The following is a 9,335-nucleotide window of genomic DNA, read 5'->3' on the forward strand; positions in this document are numbered from 1 at the left end:
CCGCAATCCGTTTAAAGTCCTTAAAGGGCTATCTCTGATCAGGTTATTGCGGTGGTTTACCATAATAAAGGGAAATGAAGGGTGTGCAGGGAAGCTCTATGCAGTCCTGAGCAACTTCTTGCCTCAGCTGGCAAAACTGAAGCTAGCTACAAGCAAGAATTTAACTCCCCCTATCTCTGCTGGGAAAGAATCAATGCTGAGAGTGGAGGAGAACCTGTGTTTGAACAGACAGCCAAAAGAACACCCCTGGTTTCCCCCCATCCCCTGGGCCTAGCTTAAAGCTGCAGGACCCATGTCTGGGCATAGAGCAGATGACAGGGGAGACAGTGTCATACAGTCAACCTAGACATTGCCCTTGAAAGGTAACCACTCCTTCATGGGCCTGGATACTTTTAGGGAAACATGAAAAGCAAGGCAGTGCTTAGGGAAGCGGTGTTTTTTCAATATATTTGCTAGAAGGAAAACATGGACCAAACTAGCAACGTTCCTTTACTGTGGGAAAAACATCCTCCTGGTTTGGACTACCGAGACAAGGACGGTTGAAACCTCTCCAGTCAGACGTACACAGAAAACTCCCAAGGAATTCTCTGGGTTTCCACTGAGTCAGTGTAAAAGATGATGTTTCTCAGGAGCTTAATACTAATACTTAATACTAAATTTTTAATACAAAATGTCAAAGTTATTAGATTATTAGATAACAGGCGAATTGCGGTTGGGAGGCAGCTGACGTGGTCCCCAGCTTTATCTCCTGTTCCCAACAGTGATCAGCACGGGCATGAAATCAGGTTCATCTCAGTTTATTGCCGAGAGGTCTAGAGGAACATGTCGGTGCACCAAGAGCAGGTTTGGAATCTGTGCAGTGCAAGAGACTCTGCACAAGCTCTCTGGGCAACCGACTGCCAGGGGCAGGAGCCCTGGGGTGGCCGTGCCTGAACAGCACCTTTGTGCCTACAGTGCCACCCTCGATGGCTGCCCTGGAGCCTGGGATTGGACCCTGCACTTGCTGCAGGAGTCTCTGGCCTGGTTCCGTGCTGACCAAAGGCTTGGAACCATGTCAGAACCTCGGTTGCCAAGGGGGTGGCCTCAAGTGGCTACCGGGCATGTGAGGCCATGGCTGCGTGAATCTTGGGAGCAAGATGCTGACGTCAGAGTGGCCATTGTGACGCGTGCGACCAAAGCCCCAAAAGGGAAGGCTGGGCTCAGGCCGTGTGTCAGTGCGACCTGGCAACGGGAGGAGAAGGTAAGGCAGGGAAGCAGCTGCCCAGGGACCAGAGGGGCCCCACACCTCGGGCCTCTGGGCCTGTGCTGCAGGCTCACCTGCCTCTCCCTTCCCAGAATCAGCAGAGGAATATCCAGAGGAGACGACGGTGTTCCTCAGCACGACGACGGGAGCAGAAGGCGGACAGGAGCAGGGCTCACGCAGGGCTGACCAGGGAGTAGCACCCTCGTAGCTCTGGGCCTGTTCTCCAAACTCCCATCACTTTTCTTCCTCCCACAGAGAGAGGACCAGCACCTGGCGGAGACAGCGGCGTTCCTGGACAGGGACTCAGCGCTGACAGCCGCCATGTGCGACAGGGAGCAGGAGGGCTCTGATGGCAGAGAGCAAGGTGAGGGCAAAGCAGCCCCTCTCACAGCCTGGCCCAGGGGCTGTCGGGGTGGCCAGCATGGGGCCCAGAGCAGAGGCCAAAGGAGGCAGGAGCTGCTCAGCCAGACCAGGGCTGGCAGCCTCCTTCCTCCTCAAGTGGGGCCCAGCTGGGCCAGGGGGCAGCTGTTGGGAGCCCCGTGCCCGCAATGGCCGCTGCTCTCCAAGGCCTCCAGCCCTGCCCATCAGCCAGGCACGCAGGCAGGGACAGAGCAGCCCTTGGGGCCGATGCTGCGGTCTGAGAGCCCCACAGAGCTGCTGACGCCCGCTGCCATTGTGTCTGTCCCCTGCAGCATGCCTGCTGTGTCGCCGTTCAGAGGCTGACCCGGACACCTGCGGCGACAAACAGGAGAAATACGGGCTCTATGCCCACATCTTCTGCCTGGTGAGTGGCTCCGGGCACTCCCTCCAGCACTGCAAGGGGCAGTCCCTGCCACCCTGTCCTCATCAGCTCTTCCCATTTTCTGCAGTATTTTGCCACGCTGCTTTTCCGGCAAGCAAAAAAATGTGTTGGACTCCTGGGTTTCCTCCTTCCAGATATCCAGCTTGCAGTCAGGCGGGCGGCATGGAAGGTGAGGGCCTGGCAAAAGAGCAGGGAGATTTGTGCCAGGAGAGGCTGGCCAGAGCTTAGCCCAGAGCCCCAGCAAGGAAGGCCGGCCATGCAGCCGGCTGTGGGACAAAGTCTGCCTCCCAGCAGCTCCGTGGAGCCTCTGGCACAGGAGCTCCCCTCACCAGCTGGCTCTGTGGGCTGAGCGCCAGCAGCGGCCCTATCCTGCTCCCTGCCTGCAGCCCTGGGGCGGCCTGGGGAGGTCCCCAGGCTGCCGCTGATGGGGCTGCCTGGCTCATTTCAGCACTGCTGCATCTGCGGCCAGAGCGGGGCCACCATCCTGTGCTGCAAGGAAGGCTGCAACAGATGGTTCCACCTGCCCTGTGCCAAGGAGGGCGGCTGTGTCACGCAGTACATTGCCCCATACAGGTAGCTCCTCTCCCCTTCTGGCCACCCTTGGGGAAGGACCAAGACTTTCTCATTAGGCCCATCCCTTTGTCCCCAGGTCCTTCTGCCCTGGACACCGTCCAGTGCAGATGGTGCAGGTGACTCCAGAGCCGGGCACCGAATGCCCCATCTGCATGGAGCCAGTGGAGGACAGAATGACCTTCAAGACCATCGTGTGCCCGACGTGCAAAAGAGCCTGGTTCCACAGGGACTGCCTCCAGGTGGGAGCCATGCCCTCAGGCCTGGGACACAGCAGGTGCTCAGCAGCACCAGGGCCTGGCTCACACTGCTTCTGTTTGCCCTGCAGGGACAGGCCATGCGCGCTGGTCTTTTGCACTTCAGCTGCCCCCTCTGCAGAGATAGTGAGGAATTCCTTGTGGAGATGTTCCGCATGGGGATCCGCACCCCCATCAGGTTGGTGTCCTTCTGCGGGGAGCACAAGGCAGGAGGGTGCAAGTGCCGTGCTGTGCCAGGCCCTGCCCCAGCAGTCCAAGCCCTGCCCCATCCAGGGAGTCTGGACTTGCGCTTCTCAGGGGACTTGGAAAAGCATTGGAGGAAGAGCAGGGTCACCCTGTTACCTCCGTGAGGGCAGGGCAGAAGAAACACATCAGCTTTTCCTTTCTCCATCAGAGGGCCAACATGGGAAGACAACAATGCCTTTGCGGATCTAGGAGAGAGGCACAGCAGGTGCAATGCCAGGGAATGCCTTTACCCAGGAGGCAGGGAGGAGGCAGAGGAAGAGGGGTGAGTTGGGAAGCTGCACCCGGGGCTCTGCAGGGAATCTGTGTCTCAGGAAGGGCTGAAAGCAGAAGGAGCCAGTGGTGCTGGGCTGCACAATCCCATGCTGGGACACTTTGTCTTCAGTGCTATCAACCCGTTTGTTTTCCCAGGCCCTGGGAGCTGCTCTTGTGCTCCTCCTGTGCTGCTGAGGGCACCCACAGGCGCTGCTCTGGCCTGACAGTGAGGACAACCCACTGGGAGTGTGAGAGCTGTGCTGGTCTCGGCACGGGTATGAGGCAAAGCAGGCGGGTGTCCCTGGGCTGGGGCCAGTGCCCAGGCTGGGCATGGCAAAGCCCATGGGCTCCTGGAGGGCTGGGGGCAGTGCTCTGGTCGGGCATGGCCTGCTCCAGGCCTGGCAGGCCTCGGACATTCTTGTTTGCTCTTACAGGTGCCAGGGATGAGCCGGAGCTCAATGGCCCCAGCCTGACCGGACAGTCAGGACTGGAATCTTCTCAGGGCCTCTCAGAATCTGAGGCCATCAGCCCCACCAGCAGCCCGGTGTCATCAGCTCTGGCTCCCCGTTCTCCATCTCCAGAGGCCAGCAGTCACAGCAGCCCCCAGCGTGCAGCCTCATCCTTGGCAGACAGCAGCAGCCCAAGCACATCAAGGCCAAGACACAGCAGCTCCATGGGCCCTGAGGACAGGGTCCATTCCAGGCGTGCTGGGCCTGACCGCAAGCGAAGCCGCTCTCGCCAGCAGAGTCGGGCCCCAGATAGACCCGTCCGGTCACGGAGTCGCCGTGACAGGAGCAGCGGGACAAGACCAAGGGCTGAGAGGCCCAGGCCCAGGGACACACCATCGCAGGCTTCCCCCAGATGCAGCTGCCCCTGCTGTCAAGCTCGGGCCTTAAGTCCACCTGTCTGGTCAAGGAGTCACTGTGACCAGAGCAGCAGGACAACATCAAGGACAGAGAGGCCCAGGCAAAGGCAGACACCATCGCGGGCAGCCCCCAGACTCAGCCGATCCCGCCAGGAAGCTCAGGCCCAGAGTCCACCTGCCCGGTCGAGGAGTCGCCGAGACAGGAGCAGCAGCACAACATCGAGGGCAGAGAGGCCCAGGCAAAGGGAGGCACCATCGCAGGCAGCCCCCAGACGCAGCCGCTCCCGCCTGCCACGTCAAGTCTCGAATCGACCTGTCCAGCCCAGCGGTCTCCAGGACAGGAACAGGAGGACAGCAGCAAATGCTGAGAGGCGCAGGCAAAGGGAGACATCCTCGGGGACGTCCCCCAGACGCAGCCGCTCCCGCCTGCAACGTCGGGCCTCAAACCGACCTGTCCGGTCCAGGAGTCGGCAGGACGGGAGCAGGAGGACAGCAGCCAGCGCTGAGAGGCCCAGGCGCAGGGGGACACCGTCGGGGACGTCGCGCTGGAGCAACCGCTCCCGCCAGCCACGTCGGGCCTCAACTCGGACCTCTAACAGCAGCACGTAGTGTCATCTTCTCTTTCTAGTCCCTCTGTTTGTGGCTGTAAGTGAAGGTGAGAAGGGTCAGTACAGGGACCTTGAGATTTGCAGGTCTGTGGAAAACCCAGATTAGCTCTTGGCATTTCTGTGATCCTTGATTTCTATGTTACCATGTATTGTGAAGGGAAAAGACACCTGAGGACATAGCTAATTAAAAAGGACACTCATTGCTGCCTTTAGACAGATATTTCCACACTGCTTCCCCTTGAAAGTGAACCAGTCCTTAATGGCTTGGATACGTTTAGGGAGACATGACGAGCAAGGTGTCTCTTAGGGAAGCTGTCTTTGAAAAGGCCGTGGGCTGTGTTGCCATCCTTGATCAATCTCATTTCAGTAAAACCTTTCTTCAGTAAAGCAGAGGGAGAAGGAAGAGAGTGAGACACTGCCTCAAGTGTCTGGAGAAATCGACTGCGACACTGCTGCTGATTTAAAAGACTTGCTTGGACCTTCAAAGGTCAAACCGGAAAAGACAGTGGAAATAGCCTGGGACCAAGAGGATGCGCAGGACTCTGCCCCAGACGAACGTCTGGGACCTTTGCCTGAAAACGACGGAACTCAGGAGTCGAGTGCTTTCAAGTTTTCCTTCTTTGAAGACACAGAGGAGTTGGGCATCAAAGAAGGTAACAGCAGAACCCTCCTAACGGAGCCATTTCTAAGGAACAGGCACTGTAGAGCAATATGGTGTGAAGAAGGTCAGAGGATTTTAATCCAGAGGATTAAATCCAGAGGATTTTCAGCAGCAGAAGTTAGTAATTATGCAGAAGTATTTTGATCTTCATTTCTACTTGCCAAGGTTGTGGGAGATTAATGAGAGGTAACTCCTGCTTGCATCTCAGGAATTTCGAGGTGCACGCCTTGAGAAGGCATTGGGATTTTTGCAGAGTGGTGAAAAAGCTTCTTGTTGTGCCCTAAACTTCTCAAACAAGGAAAAAGGTGACACAGCAGTCATACCAAGTTACCTAGAGCCCAAGAGGATTTTAAGGAAAATGGGTGTTAAGGTAGAGGGAGGAGCAAAATCCTGGAGTTGACCCCAAGCTCCATGAACATTCTGTTAGTTACCAAATTCTATTCCTGGACCTTCAGAAAAAGGAAACTGAATGACACTGAAGGATCATTGGGGTGTCCTAACCTCAGATAAAGTGAGGCCTTATGAAATGAAGATGAAGGAATATTTAATCAAGTCACAGTCAGGTAGGAATGAAAGGAAACCGTGCCGAGTTATCCAAAATATTAAATGTAACAACACAAAGCAACAAGCCCAGCACACTTGTGCTGTATTCAGGAGCTATTCACTGTCTTCTGGATGCAATGATAAATATTTAGGAATACATAGGAGATGCCTAGAAGAAAGTGGAAGATCCTGGAGCAGAGCTACAGCTCAGGAAATCAGGGAGGAGAAGATTCTGTCCTTCCTAAATCTGTCTTTCCCGGTATAAATATTTCACTTGAAAGAAGGAATTTTTCCTGGCAAGCAGAGAAATAATCTGGTTTTGGCTTTCTTTCTCTTTTGCTGCTGGTTTTGCAGGGCCTCACATACTTGGAACGATAAAACCGGAAAAAGTCACGTGGCAAGAGGATTCACATTTCCAAGACATCACTTCTGAGGGTGCTGATGAGCCGGAGATGTCAGAAATTGCAAAGCACCAAGAAAGGCAAGTTCCATTTGTATTTGTTGTCTACTTGGCTGTAGTAGTTGGATGCTGTGGGAATATTAGTGGCAGCACTGAGGAAATGGGAAACTGACACTGCACACCTCTGAGCAAGGAAAGTCATCTTGGAAAACCACTGGTGCTGTGTGGAGTCCAGAGTCCCAGCAGCCCATTGGATGTGAAGTTGAATGTGAAGAGAGAGAAGCTGAGCACAAGAAATGGACTGGGTTGTTTTGGTTTGGCCAACCCCAAACTGAGTTTGGCCACAAGGCAAAGACACAGTCAGTTTTTGTGTCAAACGTGGGGTCTTTTTATAGAAGGCTTTATTTGCATACTATGCAGGAAAGCTCTTCCGTGTATCCCATTTCTCTGAGGCACTACAGCTCTAACTCGTGCCCATGGGATTTGATAGGACCTTTTAGGATGCTAAAACCCCTTTGTACTTGTCTAGGGTTCTTTCTCTACCACGCACAGAAAGTGCTAGAGTTTTCTTCTTCTCCATAGATGACGAATGCCTAAAGAGGTACGACACAACTTCTTCAGTCCCCTTTTGTATATTTTTCCCTTTTAAACCCTTACTGGACTTGAGTAAGGAGGAAAAAATGCTGCCTGGTTATGAATGCTCTGTAGTCAAAATTTGCCATCCTTTCTTGTGGTCAAAGTTGTGGTAGAATCCCATGAGACAGTCCTGGTAAAAAATAAAGGCTGAGCAGCTTTCTGCCTTTCCTTTCTTTCAGATAATTACCTCATAGCTATAGGAACGTTTAGAGCTTAGCAGAAAAATAGTCACTAGACAGGTTAGCGAGACATTTGGGATCCTTTCAGGTAGGTCTATCTCCTTTAACTTTTTCCTGTCTTTCTGGTGTTACTGTTAGACATGCCGAGTGTTCTTGTCAGCCACATACGTCCGTGCGGTTCTTCATCCTAATGAATCTGGGGCTTGCTCTTCTGAAGCCAGTGAATTTTCGATTTAAAAACAAAGACAACAACAACAAAAAAACCCATACACAGCCCCCAAAAATTACACAGGCCACCAAAACAATTGCTTGTTCTATTTTGTAGAATATAGTCTCAAGACAGGCTTAAATGACGTTTGTTTCTTGAGACTTGCTAGATAACGCGGATGAAATGTATGGCTGTGTTCATACAGTTACTGCCCTGCAATCTTCCAGCCCGTCTGATTTGCAGGGTGTGTCAGAATGGAGATCTCAGCCCCTGGCAGGCAGCGCTTCTGGGGCCAGCTGTGGGATCCTGCTGCTGAGCATTTAATGCAAGAGCTGCTGTTTCACTGCAATTTAGATTGCAGCATGTTCAGGGAGACAGCTGCTGCCTTTCATTTTTCTTAGTACACCAGGCTGCAGTAGGGAACATTTCTGCTGGAGCCAACATGTGGTGGGGGGCAAGAGAATAGGAGGGACGTGGAGGATAGAGCTTCTGACTTTATCGTGTTGTTCATTCATGATTGTTGGGAGCAGCAGCCGAATCAGAAGGGTTGAACCCTATTGATTGGTGTTGTGTTTTCTTTTGTGCACAGGGCCTAAAGTTATTTTGTAGATCTGTAGAGCTCAGTGAAGACAAAGTGGGTTGGGAAGACATATGTAGATTTATTGCTTGAGGTGAGTATGGAACATTGGCTCCCTGGTAACAGTGGCTGAATGCTGAGCATGGGGAGGGAACACGGCTATGGATGTGCATGCAAAATTAATTCAGGACCTCCAGAAAAGCCTGAAACTTTGGAACTGTCAGGGAACAAATGGGTGTTGGTATACTGGTGTGTGTAACATGATGTTGTGATGTCCAGCCAAGTAAACCACTGCATCTCTCTCTGTTACAGGAGCAGCTAGCTAGCTAGATGTAAGGGAAGTGTTTAAGAGAAACAGTGACTTTAGAGACTTCTGCAAGTAGTGGATTCAAAAACTTCTCCTAGGAATATGTTAGATTTTCATTAATTTCTGGATCGTCTAAGGAAGCATAAGAATTCCATAGGGAAACTGAACCCAAACTAATAAACCCTTTCTTGAAAAGAATCGTGTCATATTTGTTCCTTGAAGAAGTTGCCAAGCAACCTTACCGTTTAAATCCTTTCAAGGATCTAACAGCAATGTCAAAGGCCTCCCAGGCCTGGGCCAGGCTGGGCCGCAGCAGTGCCCCCAGCCCTCCAGGAGCCTACGGGCTCTGCCAAGCATAAAAGGACACTGCCCCCAGCCCCGGGGGCTTGGCCTGACAGCCGAGCCCAGAGCAGCAGAGCTGTCACACTCCCCGCTGGTTCTGGTCGCTCTCAGGCGCGAGCAACGCCCGTGGGTGCCCTGGACAGCACAGGAGCAGCACAGGGGCACTTGCCAGGGCCTGGAGAAGCACAGGGGTCAGCTTCTGCACGGCGACACAGCAGGCATGCTGCAGGGGACAGAGCCAATGGCAGCGGGCATGAGCAGCTCTGTGGGGCTCTCAGCCCACAGCATCGGCCCCAAGAGCTGCTCTGTCCCTGCCTGCGTGCCTGCCTGATGGGCAGGGCTGGAGGCCTTGGAGAGCAGCGGCCATTGCGGGCACGGGGCTCCCAACAGCTGCCCCCTGGCCCAGCTGGGCCCCACTTGAGGAGGAAGGAGGCTCCCAGCCCTGGCCTGGCTGAGCAGCTCCTGCCTCCTTTGGCCTCTGCTCTGGGCCCCACGCTGGCCACCCCGACAGCCCCTGGGCCAGGCTGTGAGAGGGGCTGCTTTGCCCTCACCTTGCTCACTAACATCAGGGCCCTCCTGCTCCCTGTCACACATGATTCTGGTCAGGGGTGAGTCCCTGTGCAGGAACACCACGGTCTC

At 54.1% G+C, this 9,335-nt stretch overlaps 1 protein-coding gene across 1 annotated transcript; it reads left to right on the forward strand.

The window, feature by feature from the left end:
• The first annotated feature begins 758 nt into the window (after positions 1 to 758).
• Positions 759 to 8,552, forward strand: LOC147651058 (uncharacterized). The gene is made up of 17 exons (XM_086845836.1): positions 759 to 843; positions 955 to 1,240; positions 1,336 to 1,607; positions 1,936 to 2,027; positions 2,113 to 2,214; positions 2,494 to 2,618; positions 2,695 to 2,857; positions 2,944 to 3,050; positions 3,267 to 3,380; positions 3,527 to 3,645; positions 3,805 to 4,890; positions 5,211 to 5,496; positions 6,402 to 6,528; positions 6,977 to 7,048; positions 7,263 to 7,350; positions 8,060 to 8,141; positions 8,360 to 8,552. The coding sequence occupies exons 3-11, from the start codon at positions 1,565 to 1,567 to the stop codon at positions 4,842 to 4,844; spliced, it is 1,905 nt and encodes a 634-aa protein (XP_086701962.1). The 5' UTR covers positions 759 to 843; positions 955 to 1,240; positions 1,336 to 1,564; the 3' UTR covers positions 4,845 to 4,890; positions 5,211 to 5,496; positions 6,402 to 6,528; positions 6,977 to 7,048; positions 7,263 to 7,350; positions 8,060 to 8,141; positions 8,360 to 8,552.
• The last annotated feature ends 783 nt before the right edge of the window (positions 8,553 to 9,335 follow it).

This window comes from Cyanistes caeruleus, chromosome 11 (assembly GCF_971803275.1).
Source record: "Cyanistes caeruleus chromosome 11, bCyaCae1.hap1.1, whole genome shotgun sequence".
Lineage (NCBI taxonomy): Eukaryota > Metazoa > Chordata > Aves > Passeriformes > Paridae > Cyanistes > Cyanistes caeruleus.